General features: G+C 42.8%; 1 protein-coding gene across 14 annotated transcripts in view; it reads left to right on the forward strand.

Annotated features, from left to right (window-relative positions):
- The window catches only part of ppp6r2 (protein phosphatase 6 regulatory subunit 2), a 57664-nt gene that overhangs the window by 24663 nt on the left and 12041 nt on the right, over positions 1–20960 (forward strand). For 8 of the 14 annotated variants that reach the window (XM_012960060.3, XM_012960058.3, XM_012960056.3 and 5 more), the window contains 13 exons: positions 981–1133; positions 1361–1573; positions 3644–3708; positions 5454–5569; positions 6498–6598; positions 7675–7755; positions 8221–8318; positions 9161–9218; positions 10135–10256; positions 11145–11344; positions 12926–13091; positions 13705–13793; positions 20681–20885. In XM_012960060.3, the coding sequence (XP_012815514.2) occupies positions 981–1133; positions 1361–1573; positions 3644–3708; positions 5454–5569; positions 6498–6598; positions 7675–7755; positions 8221–8318; positions 9161–9218; positions 10135–10256; positions 11145–11344; positions 12926–13091; positions 13705–13793; positions 20681–20885 (1667 nt within the window). The remainder of the gene's footprint in view (positions 1–980; positions 1134–1360; positions 1574–3643; positions 3709–5453; positions 5570–6497; positions 6599–7674; positions 7756–8220; positions 8319–9160; positions 9219–10134; positions 10257–11144; positions 11345–12925; positions 13092–13704; positions 13794–20680; positions 20886–20960) is intronic. The other 6 variants (XM_031899098.1, XM_002939374.5, XM_031899103.1 and 3 more) reach the window with 3 other exon arrangements.

Consider the following 20960-nt stretch of genomic DNA (forward strand, 5'->3'; position numbering starts at 1 on the left):
GTCAGTCTTGCATTTCTAGCACCAAACCCAGCCTGTATGCTCTGTGGAACAGCAATTACTGTTTGATGTCTTTGTGTAAGTTAAAAGTATTTTAAATTGGTCAGGTTTATCCCATTAAAGTTTTGCACATTTATTTCTTTTGTGTTATTTTATAAAAGTGTAAGTTTCAGTGTAGATTGTAAGCTTTGCTTTAGTGTTGCGACTAATTTTCTTTTAAAGGGTCCCATCTCAAAAATTTTCTTTCTCCTGCTGAAGCTGTGAGCTAACACAGCCTGCATTCCAGATGAAGAAGAGTGTATTTTTTTTTTTTTTTTTTAAATAGGACCTCTTTGAACACAGTACCCCTATGTGGGTGGCCATACTTTGGTACCTGCAATACTACAGCTTGCTTAAAATGCACATGTGCATGATTATGTAATAAGCATGTGCTTATTGAGCAATCCTTGGTACTAGTTGTTAAGCACGTGGAGGAGATATTAGATCTCCTCTACCACGGGCAACTAATCTCCTGCATACGTACACGCCACTTCGGCTTTGCTAAGTAGCCTGAAGTTGCCTCTCGAGTAGCTTATGTTTCCACTCTGGCAATAATGAGAATTGCCGGCAGGGAAACAGGAGAGCTATCGTGGGTGACTAATCTCCCGCATATATCTTGGGTGAATAATCTGCTGCATATGTTTCCATATTGGCAATAATGGGAATTGCCAGATGGGAAACATGCTGCAAAGTTACATAACCCTGTTAGAAGAAGGAAATACATTTTGCATTTCATTTGATGCCAATTTTTAACAGTATATGGTTGAAATTACTGCACTGTTATCATGGAAAAATAGGTATGTGGTAAACAAAGGCATGTGTTTTCAAGGGTTTTATGTTAAACCAATAACCAGTGGACAGCTTCTGCAAGTTTAAAAACAAGGTAAGGAATTTTCCATGCGACTAATGGGTTTGTGATATTATCTCTTTCAATTTTAATGCAGAAAGAATCAATTTTGACCACAATTGGGGTACTGGAGGAGCCATTAGGAAATGCCCGTCTCCACACTACACGCCTTATTGCCGCATTGCTTCACACTAACACTCCCAGTATTAACCAGGAGCTTTGTCGGCTAGGTACCATGGATCTCTTACTTGTAAGTAAATCTAGCAAAGGCACTAAGCACTTCAAATTCAGTGCTTCTCCTGGCATAGGGAAATTTGCTAGAAAGAAACTAGTAAAAATGTGTTGCATTAATAACAAATATGGAATTTTCTGGCATTAACAACAAGAGCTAAAAGAATCATTTAAAAACAGATATTTTATTATTTGTAAGAAGATGGTGCTTCTGTAGCTAATATGTTATACCTTTCTCTCCCACAGGATCTTTTCTTTAGATACACATGGAATAACTTCATGCACTTACAGGTTGAGCTGTGTATAGCAGCTGTTCTCTCTAACTCCAGGCAAGAAGGGAAGTATCTGGCAGTTTCTGAAGAAAGACAGGAGGAGGAGGAAACACTTAATGGAAATGCAGAAAACATGGAGAACTGCCAGATCTGTTCCTCTGAGCATGAAGATCTAATGATCACACATGTGAGTTAGGATTTTTATTAAATGTATAATTTTTTAGGTGTGTTTTGCGTATGGTGATCCCCTTTTGTTGCCATTACTTAGAGCTTCTGACTCTGCGTGTATGTGCGAAAGACAAATTATAATTTTTATTGCCTGCCTTGTTTTCAAGGCTTACGTACCGCAAAAATATCTTCCAATGTTGCAAAGACTATGTCAGTTTTGTTAAAAGTGGTTCATCTTTAAGCTAACTTTTAGTTTGTTATAGAATGACTGTCATCATTTATTTGTTAGAGTTTTTCAATTATTTGCCTTCTTCTTACAAAAAATTATTGCTCTGCGAGGCTACCGTTGTATTGTTATTGTTACTTTTTGTAACTTTCTTTTGTATTCAGGCCGTCTCCTATTCATATAACAATCACTCATCCAAACCACTCCCTGGTTGCTAAGGTAACTTGAACCCTACATATAGAACAAACATTATAGGATTATGCTCATAAGTTTTAAGTATATTTAGTATCTCACCGATAGTATAGATGGGCCTGGGTGCTCATGCCCCAGACCTTCAGCTTGAGGGGACCATTTAGGAAATCCAAAAATTGAAAATGGCAGGCACTCCAGGACTTGAAGAAAAAGGTATCAGGCAGTAGACTCCAAAAATTGAAATAAAATCATAAAGTTTATTATATTAACACTTAATGCTACATGGCCTTACGCGTTTCGTACCGTATGGTACTTAATCATAGGCCTACTGCTGAAACTCCAAACTGAAGAGCTCCTGAAAATACACATTAACATCATGATAGTATTCCTTTAGCTCAAAGTTGAACAACCCCTTTAAATGATGTATTAAAAATACTTTAACCAACTTTATGATCTCTGTTGGAGATATACTTTGCAATTTAATAGCAGTGTGGCTTCTAACAAAATAAAATATCATATGTTCTGTCTAAAAAAAGATTGTTGCTGCACTTGTACAATAGATGAAATATATACGGTTGTCTTGATTCCTCTTTGCTATGTCATGTAATTTTCAAGATGGATAACTACTGAACATACAACGTATTAACCTTTTATAAATCAGATAAGTATGGTTCATTTAAGTCCTGATTTAAAATAAAACATTTTTTTTTCTCTGAGGGCTGGCTTTATTTGCAGCTTACTTATTTGTTCTTGAACCCTCTGTTCCCCTGCTCTCCAGGTACCCGTTGTAAAAGCACTATTTGGCCCCAGTAGTTAACCACTCCAGCACCAGTTGGGTAGAGATGGGTGGGCCTCATTTTAAAAGGGCCCTAACTATTGAAATCACAATCTCCACCTTTTTTTTCTTTTTCCCTTTTTTGAAACTTGACTGTCTATGCCAGTTTATAAATTAACACATCAGTGACGAGGTAAGTGGGGTGACCTTGTAGATTCCCACCGTAGGCAGGTCCACACTGGGGTGTCCGGGGACCACCAGGACAGCCTCCTGGGGGCTCCTGACCCCCCCCCCCCCTTCCCCACTAAGTTCCACGCTTTTTCCTTGTGGCTGTGATGGGGGGGAAGATGCACCTGCAGTTAGCAGAGGGAGTGGCTGGATGTCACGGGCCCCATCAGATTTTTTCCTGGTGCCCCGCCGGCTAAGTTCAATCATGACTATAGGAGATCCCAAGGGGACTATAGTGGGAACTCACAAGATTTGCCCCCCTTACCTGGTCACTGATGTTTTATGTTATGATGTGTGTTAAGTGTGGAACCTCCCAGTAATCTGTTCAAAATCACTCAACATGCAGCCTTGTACTTGCGAAACTCGTTGTTGTCCTTTAATAGCAACAAACAACTGTGCCCTAAACTTATTCACTAGGCTGTGTTTGAGTGTGATACCGCTGACTTTTACCTTGCTCCAGTAAGCAATAGTATTGAATAAATGAATGATGCATACATGTACTTTTTGTCCACTCACCACTGCCACTTCAGAGCAGGGGTTTACCATTGAGTTGCTTTTTGCTTGGACTCTGTCTTTTTATTAAGACAGAGGATTGTTCAGGATTTATCAAAATTAAGACTATTCTTTCATCGTGTTTGCTAATTAACTGTTATCATTACTCTTACCAGCTCTTCCAGAAGTGCTGTCTTGTGCAAAGAATATTAGATGCGTGGGAAACCAATGATAGAATTCAGTGAGTACCCTTTTGTAGCTTCACACATCTTCTAATCCACTTCCTATGATCAAATTGGTTTAAACATACGCATGTACATATTTCTTATGGTTTTGGTTCGGTTATTCTACACCAGTGCTGTCCAACTTCTGTGGTACCAAGGGACGGAATTTTTCTGGCCTACATGGTGGAGGGCCGATAATGGAAGCCAGTTTTGACCACTCCCCTTTTTTAAACTACACCCATGTTATCACAAGAGCTTTTTAAGCCATCCCCACATGAATGTGATATCACCCTTCATTCATATGTGAAAGAATTATATTATGTCATATTAAGACATACACGTAAATCCATATGCCTCCTCCTCCTCTGTGGATAGCACAGCAACCCCCAGCATATAATTACACACCTTAGGGACCATATAATGACTATTTCCAAATTCTAACAAACTCCCAGGACAAACCCCTGCCAGGTTCACCTCCCACAGGCAGCATAGGGCAGGCAGGGTATGGCACACACAGGCAGCATAGGGCAGGCAGCATACAGTGACACAATGCTGGATGTGTCTGAGGGAAAGTCTGAGGTGTGAACAGGTGAACAATGTGGGTGATTACAGCCTGAGGTGTGAACAATGCAGGGGATAAACAATGAAGGCATTAAAAGGTGTGAACTGTACAGGGGATTACATGATTAAACAATACAGGGGGATTACAGCCTGAATCTGAGGTGTGAGTGATTCAGGGGGCCAGTTGATCTCAGTACTGATACAATTTAAAGCTTACACAAAGGTAAGCCATCAAAGCAGCCAGACAGGTGGGGGGCCGCACGGGGGGAGGGCGCATGTTGGACAGCCCTGTTCTACACTATTGTTGTGCGCAGGAACCAACATTTACTGCAGGTGACAAATCGCCTTTTGTGCCATTGCAATGAAAATTGTTCCAGCACGACAAATCATGTGCTTTTCAAAGTAATTTTGCAAAAAAAAAAAAAAAAAAAGATCAGATTACAACTAGAAAGGGAAATTTAAAAACAAATTTCATGTTGTGTTGAAAAACATGACAAGTCTCTGATTGGCTGTTGTTGGCTCCACCCAGTTTTTCTAATCTTGGACCACAGTCACATAGTAAAACAACTGTGCAAAGTTTAGGGACCCTGGTTTTATTAGTGTCAGAATGGCAGCAATTTAAATTTCCCCACTGAAAGTCAATGATTGGCAGTTGGTGGCTCTGTCCAATTTTTCTGTCTGGAACTGCAGTTACCCAGTGACTAACCCTGCAAAGTTTAGAGACCCTGCCATTAATATTTAAAGAACAGCAGCAGTTTAAATTTAAACCAATAAAAGTCAATAGGTGAATTGTGATTGGCTGTTTGTGGGTGTGCCAACTTTTTCTAAAATTGAATCATTATTTATCCAGTAATGACATGTGAGAATGGCAGCATTTTAAATTTAAAACAAACTGTTTGTGACTGTAGATATTACATATTGATGTGGCAGAGGAAACATACGTAAAGATGACTATGTCTGCCTATGGAGAATTGCATGTGCCATTGCTTTTTAATTAAATTTATCAGGATTATTACAGAGAGTTTAGCTATTCTGTGGTAGCCTTTATGCTATGTTCTACCCTTGATCATCTTGATCATTATTCCTCTTAAACCTTCACGATAACCGATGTATTAATATATGGTCCAGGACAATATTCCCTTATGGCACATTTTTTATTCAATTTTTCAGATAATCGACTTATTATATGGTATGCTTTCAGGGCAGAAGGAGGCATGAGAAGAGGGAATATGGGCCACCTAACTCGCATTGCCAACACAGTGGTACAGAACATGGAAAAGGGTCCTATGCAGGCTCAGATTAGTGACTTTATCACAGGTAAGACTGCTTGTTAACTTCACTGAAATCTCGGGTAATCATAAGCACAGTTGTGCTTTTTTTCTCTTCATGGCTCAATTTGACAGTTTTTGGTGTCTCTGTATTTTCATGTGTGTGAGAGGTGTTTGTTATAAATACTTAGAGGGCATATTTTGTTATGGGGTACTCCAATAAGTGGCCATTTTTAAAGATAATGATTATTTTTAGCACAATATGAACACTGACACATATTTTATTCTTTGTTGTCCCATGTGCCCCCCTCAAGACGCTGACTAAGAGGTTAAAGAGCTGAAAGCAGGAAGTAATGTTCTGGCTGTTTAGTTGGACATCCATTCACTCCGGCCTTTATAGATTACATTTTTGAATAACTAACCATTTTAGAAACAATCTTGATCCTGCATGGCTTGTCTATTCACCCAGTTTTATTGTTACACTGAACTGCTCATTTAAATGAACTGGGTGAATAGATAAGCTGTGCAAAATATTGTTTTCAATATAGTTAGCTCTCAGTGTGAGCTTATTCTAAAACTTGTGATTCAGATAAGAATGGTGTAACCTATGGGCAGGTGGCAACTATTATGGGTGCCAAAGGATGTTCTAAATGATGATGGAAATTTTTAAGTAAATTATAAAAAGTAAAAAAGTAATTTATATATTCTTAATTAAGTGGTTATTTAAAGCAAGGTGTCCATAAATAGCTACTACAAATAAGACAACTTTTATATCTAGTGGTTTGCTCATAGTAGTGGTTTTGGGATCATATAAAAATGTATTCAGCAAAGTAAATACAGGTTAATTTTCATGTCATTATAGATTAATAGAACTTATATCAATACATAGCTCCCATAGTAGTTCCATAGGTGTGCATATAGTTGAGGAATTTGTGCAGGCTTTAATGTATGCTTATGTAGTCTGTTTATGCCTGCAGAATTGCCTGATGATTGCAGAGGGAGATGGGAGAGTTTTGTGGAAGAGACTCTGACAGAGACCAATCGCAGGAACACAGTGGATTTGGTAAATATGATCTGGGTATGGCTGACTATATAAGGTGTCGGAAGAATAAGTACTGATTTCTTGAAAAGTAAATACACTGTTAGAAACAGTTGAATCACAGATTTTTTTCTAATGATTTTTGCATGTTGTGAAATAATCTTATTGATAAGACATACCAACAAACTTGAACTCCTGAACTGAAGTTTTGTAAATGGCTGTGGATCTTTCTGTCCTCCCAATTTGCATTCATACATCCCATTACCAAAGTGGGTGGTGCACAGATTTTCTGGAAAGCAGAGGGACTTCAAGTAAAAGAATGTGAGGCTGGATAAGGGAGTTATATGGTTTCCGTACAATCTATGAAATCAGGCATGTATGTAATTTAAAAAAACAAATTATATCTAGACATTCAGATAGTGTGTATGCACCTTTTTGTACATAAACCCAACTAAATTGAATGGGTTGTATTTTCCCTCGGGTATCAGTTTATTAGCTGTCTTTTTTTTTTTTTTTTTTAAATGTAGATTAATGTGATGAACTGTTTCCTTGTCCATGGCTTTATCAGTATTTTAACAAAGAAGAGCTAAGATTCTGCAATAGATTGGGCTTCTAAATCCTACCAAAGAGTGTTGTTTATAGGGCAAGAGATGCATCAGTAGTTAAACTGTACTGTGCCGTGAACAGATTTCTAATATAGACTGAAAAAGAAAATGTTGAAATATTTATAGAGATGATGTGTGGTGGGTCTGTAAGTTCAGATGAAGGAAGTTGTAAAAAGAGGATCAACCTAAATAAAGGGGGGGCTGTGGCACCCTGGGAAATAAGAATATGGCTAGCCCCATGTGAAATTTCAGAATTAAATATAAAAAAAAATCAATTTGTCTGTTTGAGCTGTTTTTGCTGGAAAAACTCTATTAACTGATCGTTTTTGGGAAAAAAAAAAACATGTTTTCCCATGACAGAATTCCTTTAAGGTGTCTTTCCCTCACCTTCCTTTTTCTGATAGACTCCCATTGCTAAACCTATTTTCTGCCCAACCTTCTCTTCACTCTCTTGCCCCTTGTTTATATTACCTTTCCTAGCAGTTAATTTGTAAAAATGTCCTGTTTCAGGTGAGCACCCATCACCTCCATTCTTCGAGTGAGGATGAAGATATTGATAATGCATTTCCTAATGAGCTGTCTGTACAACAGGTGAGGCATACAAACGTGGGTCTTGCTGACATGAGTTTGTGCTTAAAAGTGTGAAATGCATTAAAGCTAGAAATAAGCAGTCATTAAGGGAATGTCCACCCTTAAAATGTTTTATGCATAATAAAAGAAATTGTATTTTAAAGCAACTTTCCAATATACATAAAAGAAATGTAAGTAGTTTTACTTAAAAATGTAATTTCTGTTAAAAGCAGTATCTGCCTTGTAGTTTGTATTCTTTGCAGTAGTGGGTTCTGCATTCTGAAAAAATGCAGCAGAAGCCATCTAAATTGTTACAAGAGTCAGGAATAAGTGTGAGTACAGAGAGAGACAATACACTGAAAACAAATTGTAATTCATGTATATTGGAAAGTTGCTTAGAATTATGTTTTCTTACATTATTTTGGGGAGGACACCCCCATTAATTTGCTAGACCATCCATAAAGTCTATTGATTTTCTTTACCCAGGCTTTTTCAGATTACCAGATCCAGCAGATGACTGCAAACTTTGTTGATCAGTTTGGCTTCAATGATGAGGAGTTTGCTGAGCAAGATGATCATATCAAGTATGTATAGTAGCCACAATTCACAGAACTGAATCATTCTGTTTTTAAAAGTGTTGGTTCATTTTTGTTCTCAAGCAGAATCCTGTGTGCTATTCCCTTGCCTTCTGCACTTACTCTCAGAGCTGTGGGACAAGTGACCCAAGAAACACCCCTCTCTACCTTTGATCACTCCCCTTCTAGTGAATATTAAGCTCCATCACTGACTAAGATAGAGCAGTGACAGATAATGTTTTGGCACTAAGGTCAATCTGTCACATATGCATCCGACTGGGTGTTTTTCGTTTTCAGCAAATAGAAGTGATTACAGGCAGAGATTTGCTGGTTTCCACTGGATGGCAGCAGTGGAGAAAATGTCCTATCTGCCTCTTGTAAAATCTGTAGTGCAAGTTGGAGATTCTAAAATGAAAATAGAGATAGGCCAATATAACTAGAATCTCATGATGTAAATAACATTACTTGTTTTTAAGTATATATGTTTATTTTGTTACTAGTCACTGGAAAGAACAAAATCATTCAGTAATGCATATATTTAACCAGTATGTGCCCCAAACAAGCATGCTCCTCCCACAAGAGACAAAACGTCCTCAGTTTATTTCCAGCATCAGGACTGTTGTGATTTTGGTAAAACAATAGACTCTGTGGAATATAACTGGAAAGTATGTAATAAAAATTGGCATTTAAACTGATACAAGGATTAATTTATTCTTTCCTGTCCTTTAATTTTATATTTGTACATATATCCAAACATAGCTTCAATGATTGACTAGTGACACGTGGCTAAATTCTGTATACCTCTACTTATATCCCCAGTGTTAAACTAAAGATGTTTCTCTGCATCCTAGTGCTCCCTTTGACCGTATCACAGAAATCAACTTTAATATTGAGGCAGAAGATGACAATGTAAGTAGCTCTCTCTGTATGTATGTATGTAATGTATGTATGTATGTATGTATGTATGTATGTATGTATGTATGTATGTATGTATGTATGTATGTATGTATGTATGTATGTATGTATGTATGTATGTATGTATGTATGTATGTATGTATGTATGTATGTATGTATGTATGTATGTATGTATGTATGTATGTATGTATGTATGTATGTATGTATGTATGTATGTATGTATGTATGTATGTATGTATGTATGTATGTGTGTATACCTTTTGAACATGACGACTTTAGAATTCAAACTTCAAATCTTTACATTTAAATGCTATAAAGTCAGACAATAATAATTTGTTCTTCTCGTCTCTGGATTCAGCCGTTCCAAAGTAGGATTTGGTTGTTTAAAAAAAAAACAAAACAAAAAAAAAACATACAATTGAAGGGATCAAGGAAGACTAAAGTGACAAGAAGATTTATGGGTGCTTTATAGAGCACTGGACACATGCAATATGCTGTGCCTTAGTCACCAGGGAGTTGACTGACTAAAAAAAAAAGAAAACGGGAAACGCTAAGGTTAGTGCGGTTGTACACTGGACGCCATTTTCTTTTCTTGCTCTTCCCACGCCATGTTGACTGAGGCACAGCAATGCATTTCCAAACATCCCGTATAACCATTAACAAAAAAGCCAAAAGGGCAATATCTGTATGATTTGAAAAGATGACTTACATTTGCATAGGCAGTTCTACTGCAATTCCACTACTGTAGAATATAATACATTTTGTACTTAGGTCAAATAGGGTGACTGCTCTAAGACTAAGGTTTTGTAAATCAAAAAACTACAACAAAATAATACACAACTTGAGTATTCATGTAATAGACAGATTATGAATTACTTCTATAAATTCAGACATTATCTGTCATCTGCAGCCCAATGCTGCCCTATTTGAAGCATGTTGTAACGAACGTATTCAGCAATTTGATGATGAAGAGGAAGACATATGGGAAGAGAAAGAAATTGGTTATGGCACTCAAGTGAAATCTAGGACAAGGTAAGTATTAAGGCTTTTAAAGCAATAAGAATCAAAACAGTAATTTAAAAGTGTTTTTACATTCATATATGAGCATGAAAATACCTACAATGCATTGACACGTACCCCCATGTATAATAAAAGACACTAAGTTTCCCTAAGAAGCAGTAACCAGCAGCAACCAATAAGATGTTTCCTTTAAACAGGTGCCGGTAGATGCTTCCTGATTGGTTGCTATAGGTTACTCTGCTGGGCAAACGTAGTGTCTTTTATTACATAACCCCCCTTATGTTGTCCATAGCTGGCAAAACAGGGCCTGACTTTTTAAATATCTGGTTGATCAACCTGCATCAAATGTTAACTGTGTTTCCTCCTCTATGATTCTGTTATATCTGTGGCCTTCTTAAGAAGTTTTTGGAGACAAAATGGCACAATCTGCCTGCCATCAATAGGAACCAAAAGTCACGAGTGGAAAAAAAAATATATTAAAACTGGGGTAGTTAATAAAGCTGTGTAAGTTAGGCACACTTTTTATGTTTTTTAACAATGTTGGTTTCTATGTAAGAGTTCTGTGCACAGCCATGTGAAAAATCACAGATGTGCCAAAATGTGTTCATATGTTTCTCTATTCTGTGCACAGCTGTGCCAGGGCTACAAAGCTTTATAACTTTTGCACTGTGAATTGTGATGTAAACGTGGTGCTGATAATTATATTTATGTGCCAGTATTTATTCATTCTTTATAAATCCCTCTTGTGTTTTGGGGTAATGTGATAAAAGGTGCAAAGTTAAGTACTTGCCTAAAACTTTATAGCAACCAATCAGCAGCTAGAGTCTAAAATAAAACTGACAGAATCTAAACTTGTGAGGCCTCACTACTTTAAATCTTTCTGCAACTGACTTACTGTAGGTTTGGGGTATCCCAGTCTTCAGAGGATTCCTCTCGCAGTGACCTGGAGAATGGAGAGCCTACTGGTAGCCCTGTATCTGATGAAGATGAGGATGAGGAAGGACATAGTATTGAGACACCCCAAGCTGCAAACCTCATTACCTGCAGCCAGTCAATGCAAAGAGACTCTGTTGTTCCAGAAGGTGCTGTTAGCCCTTACAGTGAGATATTTTGGGTTATATACAATGTCACTAAACCATATCACAAATGACATGTTTTTTATTGTACTGTTATTATAGGTAACAATAATTGCATTGGACAGGAGGGCTAGGGTGGGTCATAATCAGGTTATGGCAGTCTAGCAAGTCCTGAGCATCTGGACTAGTGGTTAGGTGGGTCGTCCATATGTTGGGGCCATTGTTGGTGCACCATCCACTATATAACTAAATTTCCTTGTTAAAGGAACACATAACACTTTTCTTTGCATACGTGCTGCACTATTTCCAGACCAGACTGGGAAAGGGTCATGAGCTGGCATATCTCTTATTGCATATGGTTGATTTGTATAACACCTTTATGCACTATTTTTTTTCAAAGGTTTTTATTTATGCATTTGTAACATAAAACAACATTAAACATAATGACATTGGTTCTATAAGCGAATTCTGTTCATGTCAGGATATATACAGTACATTGACTTATATAATCAGTAACAACCTACTCAAGGTAATGTTAAGGCTTCCGTCAGAGAGGGTGAAGTGGACTCTGGGGTTCTCAGTGGGATTCGGATTCTTTGGGACAAGATTATGTGATGCTATTCCATAGCCTCGACCCATCCTCCCCATACTTTGTCATATTTTTGGGGGCATCCCCTTGCTGTGTAAGTGAGTTGTATCAGTGGCAGAAGGGCTTTAAGTAAATTGAGCCAAGTAGGGACTGTCGGGGGAGAGTGTGCCATCCATTGCAAGAGGATACATTTCCTGGCATAAAACAATAATGTTCTAAAGAGGATGCGCGATGCTGATTTAGGAATAATATCATCTATAATGCCAAATAAACAAATCTTGGGATGGAGTATTTTAGGTAAAGATGTTGCATTTTGGATGTGGTCAAGGACCTGGTCCCAAAAGTAGTGTATTTGTGGGCATAACCACATTAGGTGAAAATAGTCGGCTTCAGGGGCACCACATTTAGGGCACTGAGACGAATCACGAATTCCCATTCGATATAACCGTAAGGGGGTCAGATGGAGTTTATGAATGATTTTGAATTGAATTAGTTTGTCTCTTGTAGAGATCAAGTAGTCATAGGCCCTGTCTGTCGCTTCCTCCCAGTCTTTGTTGTGCAGCTCCGGTATGTCTTGGCACCAAGCTTTTTGGGCTGTGAGAAAGGGCGATTGGAGCGTAGAGAGGAGCAGAGAGTATACTGTGGTGATCAGCTTTTTGGGGGAGGGGTTTCGAAGGGTGGTTTCAAGCTTAGTAAGCACAAAGGGGACTATGGTTCTTTGGAATTGGTGTCGGAAGGCCTGTTGGAGTTGTAAGTATGAGAACCAGGGTAATAGGTCTCCAGTATCTATGTGTTTGATCTGGCTCCTAGGTAGCAGGGCCCCAGCATTGGTCACATCTCCCAGTGTACGTATGCCCCAGTGTGGCCACACCCGGTATGGGGCCTTTATGCACTATTTTAACTTGATAATTATTTATCTAGGTTGTGGAGAGTCTACTGTATGAAGTCCTGCACCCAAAAATATCCCATCATTATATTCCTGTGTTATCAACTTTAATTTAATTTTCTGCCCACAGAAACTGGATGGACAGCTGTATTTGATGAGCCAGTGAATTCGAAACCCCCAGCCCCATGTGTCGCACTTGATGTGGGTTCCAATGTTTGGGAAGCTCCTATTACAGAGACATCTACTTCAGAGCAGAAAGGATGGGCGAAGTTCCCTGATTTTCAACCATTTTGTTGGTAATATTCTTTAGAAAATAAAATTTACAGCCTGTATTGTTTAGAAGAAATTGTATTATTACACAGCAGAAATTAGAGAAGCAATTCCAATCATAACAGTCCAAGCTGTTAGATCCAACTTATTTCTGTTACATATTGTTATACATACAAAACAAGACTAGAAGGGTGGGTATTAAAATGAGATTAAGGATTACATGTTAGGGTGAAGTCACACTGCTGCTAAACCCCAGAAACACATATAGACAATTATCAGTATATGATCAGCACTGTCTATTTTAGTATCGTGACAAGTAGCTGCTACTAGTAGCTTTGTGTCTTTTCACCCTTAGGCGTGCAAGTAGGACCACAACTTTATCAGATAGTTCACTTTGGATTGTATAGGTATGGGACCTGTTATCCAGAATTCTTGTGTGTTTTCTGTATAAAGGGGTTTCTCATTTTTAAAAATGTGAATTATTTGATATTCCTATAGACTCCATATTTTATATGGAGTCTATGGGAGGTTGCCTTCCCATAATTTATAGCTTTCTGGATAACCGGTTTAATAACAGATTCTATGCTTGTTCAAGATGAGGTGCTTTCATCACTCATTCACTATTTTCTCCCTCCCCAGCTCTGAATCAGGCCCACGGTGTAGCTCTCCAGTGGATACAGAGAGCAGCAGCTCTGATGGACGCACTAAGCACAGTCAAGACAAATTGTGTAAGTTTTGACAATGACAGTGTAATATGGGACAGGAGTCTTTCTTGAGACCTATGTATATGTATCAAATGGTTCTGACATGGTTAAAATCTTTTCAGTCATGCCTATGCAATATCATATGGTGTATGCTTATATTATTTGCATTGCCAGCTGTGAGTACTCAATCACTGACCCCACAGTTTGAGGAAAGGGGTTGGAGAAAAGTTGAAAATGAAATAAAGGAAATTGGGGAAAGTCGGAGAGAAGAATTAACTTTTTTTCATTTAGTGTCAGAGAGGTCTTTAGAACTCTGTTCTAGCAAACCCTTCACATGTGTTTAATTACGAGGACAGGTAACAGGGAGAGACCTCAGGCCATGTCATTTAGGAAAACAAGGTAAACAACTGAATAGTAGGTAGCTGGCAGAAGAAAAGTATATAGAGAATGTGTGTATGTCATATCTTTAGTTTCTGCCACCTGATTTTACACGCTACACTGATACTTTCATGATACAGTGAATTGTATACCACAGGCCTTTTTCCTGGCACACTGGTTTTTCAACACATTGCCAAAAGATGTCTTGTTGCCACTGAGGATGCATAAATAATTCCCAACAAATCAATATTTCTCTTTCATTATCAGGGGGACACAGGCACTGGAGGGTTAAGTTCACCTTCCGGGAGGACAGGACACTAAAAGTACAAGAGTCTTGACAGCCCTCCCAGGGGGCCAGCCCATCTCTCCTCCGCAGGCTACACCCCCTCTGGGAGGCTGTCACCACCCAGTTCTTTTAGTGTCCTCATGGGAGGTGGACACAGCTCCCCTTAGGGGAGCCATTTATTTAATATCCTTTATTATTTTTTATTATTTACTTGTCTAAATATGTTTTGTTTCCACAGCACTGGGGCAGCAATCACGATTCAGTCCCCAGTTGGAGCTGCACAGAATGGGCAGGAGCTACGGCTCAGTCCCATCTGCTCCTTCGGGGGGACTGCGGGTGGCAGCCGCAGGCTGGTTTTCAGCGCCCTGCTTGAGGTGGCCCAACACCACCCACCCCCCCCCCCGTGAACCCTTTTGCGGGTCGCGGGAGCGCGCGTCGCGGGTGCGCGCATCGCGGGAGCGCGCATCACGGGAGCGCGCATCGAATACATGTGCACGCATCGAATACTTGTGCACGCACTGTTTCTGCCGCTCTCCCCGACTGGCTGTCGTGCCCTGCTGGTGCTGTGCACAACTGGTTCAGCACATTGCTGTGGGGGTCTGTCTGGTTCAGTCTGGTGTCATTTGCTATCTAACACGTCTCTCCGCCCACTTGTCAGCCATTGGCCCTGACTTTGCGCCTTCCTTGGAGCTGGCTTCCGGTGGAACCTGGGTTTTCGCGCCAGACTCAGACTTCCTCCTTCTCTTCCGTTGCCTGTCGGCTTCTGCTGCACAACTCCTTCTTCTCTGCTCCGGATCTCTCCTCCCCAGGCTACAGAGCAGGTCCTCCTGCACCAGAACAGAATCCAGGCCAGTATCCTCTTGGGCTCCTTCTCTATCTCTCCTAAATAAAAAAAAAAAAAAAAAAAAAAAATTTTTTTTTCTTTCTTTCTCTCTCCCTTTCCGCACCCATGGCAGACCCCACAAGGGAAGGTCCTAAGTTGCGCTCCACGCAGACTTCCACCAAGGCGCAGGTCTCCTTCCTTGCATGCGCCCGTTGTCGCGCCAGGCTTCCATCTGGGCACTCGGAGCCTCTCTGCACTACCTGCTCGCACCCGCCTCCTCGGCCAGTCCCCGCCCCCACAGACAACTCAGGTTCTTCTGCTCCCATACCAGAACCTCCCTGGGCTCGAGAGCTTGCACTCTCAATGTCTTCCCTACAGGGTCTGGCTAGGCTCCCTGACACCTTAGACAAATTTCTTACCCAGCTTACCTCCCAACCCCCTACCTTGGGTGTTTTGGGCAAACGTAAGACTCCCGGCATTCCTGCTCTTCTGCACTCCGACGAGGAGTCAGAACCTGCAGAGGAGGGACAGATCACAGAGGATTCTTCGGAGGAGGAGCCCCCTCAAGAGATCGAGGTTGCTCCTTCCGATATGGATAGCCTGGTTGAGGCCGTCTTATCAGCCCTCCAGGTCTCTCCTCCCACCGCTTCAGATCCCTCCACGGATCTCTTTAAGCGACAAAAGAAGACCTCCAGAGTCTTCCCCTCTCACGATCAGCTCTTTTCGGTAGTTAAGGAAGAATGGGCTGCGCCTGAGCGCAAGACTAATACCTCTCGACGCTTCAATCTCCTTTACCCCTTTACCAAGGAGGATATTGACCTCTGGTCATTGGCACCCACAGTGGACCCCCCAATCTCCAGATTGGCTAAATCCACCACCATCCCGGTACCAGATGGCGCTGGGTTTAAGGATCCAATAGACAAAAGACTCGAGGGTTTCTGCAAATCCATCTTCTGTGCCGCTGGTTCTGCCCTTAGGCCGACCTTCGCCTCAGCTTGGGTCAGTCGTGCCTCCGAGGTATGGGCAGACCAACTTTGTCAGGCTGTCCTAGAGGGGTCTGATCAGGCTTCCATCCTACAACTTGCTGAACAAATCAAAGAGGCCTCCCAGTTTGTTTGTCAGGCCTCCCTTGACTCAGCAAAGATGATTGCCAGGGCTTCCGCTACATCCATCGCGGCCAGACGCTTTCTCTGGCTTAAACATTGGTCAGCAGACCTAACTTCCAAAAAGTCATTGGTCTCCATTCCTTTCTCTGGGAAGGTTCTCTTTGGTACCGAGCTTGAAAAAATTATTAGCCAGGCAACAGGAGGTAAAAGCACTCTCCTTCCGCAAAACAAACCAAAGACTCAGCCCCACCAGCGGCGTTTCTCTCGCTTCCGTTCCTTTCGTTCCAAACAGACGAAGCAACCACCCTCCGATAAGGGCTCTTCCTTTCGGAGCAGAGGCAAAAGGCCTGCCTGGTCCTCCGGTAGACAGCCCCAAAAATCCTCCGCTGACAAATCTTCCAATGCATGAAGTTTTCTCCACCCCCCGAATCGACAGAGTAGGCGGCCGTCTCCTTTCGTTTCGGGAGGTGTGGTCTCACCCTTACACAGATTCCTGGGTGACAGAAATTCTTACTCGTGGCTACTCAATCGAGTTTCAGTACCCCCCGCCCGAGCGGTTCCTCCTCTCCCCTCCCCCCCGCAACCCTGTACGCAGGGCAGCCTTCTGCAAAGCCATCACCACCTTACACCAAGCAGGAGTCATCACTCCTGTTCCCAAAGAGGAAGAAAGACAGGGGTTTTACTCCATTCTTTTTTGCGTCCCCAAGAAAGATGGGGGGGTCCGCCCAATCCTGGACCTCAAGCGACTCAATCGCTGTGTCCGAAACTTCAAGTTTCGCATGGAATCCATTCGCTCAGTCATTGCAGCGATGGAACCAGGGGAGTTTCTTTCCTCCATCGATATCAAGGACGCGTATCTTCACATTCCCATGAACAGGGGTCATTACCGATACCTTCGCTTTGCCACTCTGGGAAAACACTTCCAGTTTGTTGCCTTGCCATTCGGCCTGGCAACAGCTCCCAGGGTATTCACGAAAGTTCTGGCCCCTGTCATGGCGCTTCTCCGCTCCCAGGGAGTATCAATCACTCCCTACTTGGACGACTTACTTATCAAGTCCCCATCCTCCCATCAGAACCGCTCAGATCTATCCAGAGTAATCCAGACCTTGCAACTACACGGCTGGATCATCAATTTCAAGAAATCATCCCTAACACCTGCTCAGAGGATGATTTTCCTGGGCACGGTGTTCGACACCCAGCTTTGCCGCACCATTCTCCCTCCGGACAAGGTCCAGACTCTCATGGCCCGGACCCAGTCCTTAGCCTCCGCCCCGAGGGCTTCCCTCAGGACTTGCATGCAAGTCCTGGGCTCCATGGTCGCTGCGATAGACACCGTTCCATTTGCCCAGTTCCACACCCGGCCACTTCAACGATCAATCCTCAGTCAGTGGGACCCAGAGAGCTCAGCTCTGGACTCCCCAGTCTCCCTTCCCCGGTCAACGAGGAAGGCACTCTCGTGGTGGATGCACCCAGCCCGTCTTTCTCTGGGCAAGCCCTTTGCCATTCTCAACTGGACTGTAATAACTACAGATGCCAGTCTTCGGGGCTGGGGTGCAGTTTGCCAGGGCCTGACGGCTCAGGGCAGATGGCTACCCTCAGAGACCTCACTTCCCATCAATGTTCTGGAGCTCCGCGCCATCCGTCTAGCCCTGCTTCATTGGACAGACCTTCTCCAGAGCAAACCTCTCAGGATCCAGACCGACAATGCCACAGCTGTGGCATATGTCAACCACCAGGGAGGTACCCGCAGCAAGGGCGCCATGCAGGAGGTCTCAAAGATCCTGACCTGGGCAGAAGAACATGTCCCTGCAATATCGGCAGTGCACATTCCGGGGGTGGACAACTGGACAGCGGACTTCCTCAGCAGGGAGACTCTGGATCAGGGGGAATGGGCTCTCCACCCGGAGGTATTTCAGACCCTTGTCTCCCTCTGGGGAACCCCGGAGGTCGACCTCATGGCCTCCAGAACCAATGCCAAGCTCCCCAACTTCATCTCCCGGTACAGAGATCCAGTTGCCGCAGGGGTAGACGCTCTCACAGCCCCTTGGCCGTTCGCCTTCGTCTACGTCTTCCCCCCTCTGCCCCTTCTTCCCAGAATCCTCAAGAGGATAAAGCGGGAACGAGTCAGGACATTGCTCATTGCCCCCCATTGGCCCAGGCGAGCCTGGTTCGCCGACCTAATCAACCTTTCAGAGACCGATCCCTTACCTCTCCCCAACCGTCCAGATCTGCTTTGCCAGGGCCCAGTGTTCCACCCGAATATTCAGCTGTTCCATTTGACGGCCTGGCTCTTGAAACCTTAATCCTCAAGAGTCAGGGTTTCGGGGACAGGGTGATCTCCACCATGATTGCGGCTAGGAAACCCTCTTCCGCGAGGGTTTACTACAGAACCTGGCAAACCTACATCTCATGGTGCTTCACCCACCACATTCCCCCCAATCGTTACAAAACAACTCACATCCTCAGTTTCCTCCAACAGGGCCTTGAGAAAGGCCTCCGTGTGGCGTCTCTTAAGTCCCAGATCTCGGCTCTTTCGGTCCTTTTCCAACGCCAGATCGCGCAGGATCCTAACATCAGGACCTTCCTCCAAGGGGTCACCCACGTGGCCCCTCCGCTGCGACTACCGGCCCCGGGCTGGGACCTCAACCTGGTACTCTCTGCTCTTCAAGGGCCCCCCTTTGAGCCACTTGCGCAGGCCTCTGACACCCTCCTCACCTGGAAAACAGCATTCCTACTGGCTATCTCGTCAGCCAGGCGGGTGTCCGAGCTTGCAGCTCTTTCCTGTCGTGCCCCCTTCCTTGTTTTCCATCAGGACAAGGCCGTGCTACGTACCCTGCCTTCCTTTCTCCCCAAGGTCGTCTCGGCCTTCCATCTAAACCAGGACATTGTGGTCCCTTCCTTTTGTCCTAACCCTAGGAATCCGAAGGAGAAAGCACTTCATTCCCTCGACGTTGTCCGTGCATTAAGATACTATGTTCATCGGTCTGAGGCGTTTAGGAGGTCTGATGCTCTACTCATTCTTCCCGTTGGCCCACGAAAGGGCCTAGGAGCTTCCAAGACCACACTTGCCAGGTGGATCAGAGGTACGATATCCAGAACCTATCAGATCGCTGGCAAGCCTTCTCCCCTCAGGGTTACAGCACACTCCACCAGATCGGTGGCAGCCTCCTGGGCAGCAAAGAACCTGGCCTCTGTGGAGCAAATTTGCAAGGCAGCCACATGGTCCTCCATTCACACCTTTACTCGTTTCTACCAGGTGCATGTGGCGTCCTCGGCGGAGGCAGCCTTTGGCAGGAAGGTGCTCCAGGCTGCAGTGCAGACTCAAACGTAGTCCATCTTCCCACCCTATTTCTCAGGGACTGCTTTTGAACGTCCCTCCAGTGCCTGTGTCCCCCTGATAATGAAAGAGAAAGAGGGATTTTTGTTACTTACCAGTAAAATCCTTTTCTCTCTTCATTGAAAGGGGGACACAGGCACGCCCTCCCTGTTTATAATTGTTAGCGGAGAACTCCCCTTGGAGTGTTCTCTGTGTTGGAGCTCCTCCGTGAACTCTCCCCGGTGGGGGCCCTTCCAGCTCCTTGTCCTGCTGGACATTGGGTAATGCATTTTTCCTATACACCACGGGATAGCGTTGTAGCCCAACCGGTCAGTTTCCAGTTAACTGTTCGTTGTTTTTTCCTGGTTTCCTGGTTCATTATCTATTTTATACGTTCTGGGTGGTGACAGCCTCCCAGAGGGGGTGTAGCCTGCGGAGGAGAGATGGGCTGGCCCCCTGGGAGGGCTGTCAAGACTCTTGTACTTTTAGTGTCCTGTCCTCCCGGAAGGTGAAGTTAACCCTCCAGTGCCTGTGTCCCCCTTTCAATGAAGAGAGAAAAGGATTTTACTGGTAAGTAACAAAAATCCCTCTTTTACTGACTGGAAATTTTTCATAGGGGTAGTTCATCTTTAATGTAACTTTTTGTATGATGCAGACAGTGCTAGTCTGAGACGGTTTGCAATTGGTCTTCAATTTGTATGTTTTATGGTTTTTGAATTTTATCTGTTGCTGAACTTCAAAATTCTGTGACTGTATGGAGATTATACCACTATGACTGAGGAATCACAGGTTAGACATCCCCATGAATACATTTGTTACATAAATGGCATAAATGCTTATTGCATAATATTAGTAAGCTAGAGTCACATGATGTAGGAGTGGCGAGCAACATTCATTGTATTTGTACAGATAGCCATGTTGCTCAAATTGCATCAAACTTGGCTGGACAGCCTACTAGTTACATATTTACCATGCATTTTGTGTCTGTAATTACTCTTTCAGTCAGCGCAGCCTCTCCTTGTGTGTGGAATGTTTGTGTGGCCAGGAAGAACCCTACTCTTGGTTCTGACAGTAGTTCATCAGGGGGCTCTGACAGCGACGAAGAAGATAAACATAATATAGTTACTGAAACCATCAGCACGGGATCTGGACATGAAACCATCAGATTAACCATGGACACAAAAAATGAAAAGGCTACATTTAGCAGGTAAATAAAACTTTACAGTTCATACATTATTGGAGAAAATCTTATATTAAACAACTTTTGATTTTATCGTACAGC

The sequence above is a fragment of the Xenopus tropicalis genome, chromosome 3 (assembly GCF_000004195.4).
Source record: "Xenopus tropicalis strain Nigerian chromosome 3, UCB_Xtro_10.0, whole genome shotgun sequence".
Classification (NCBI taxonomy): Eukaryota; Metazoa; Chordata; class Amphibia; order Anura; family Pipidae; genus Xenopus; species Xenopus tropicalis.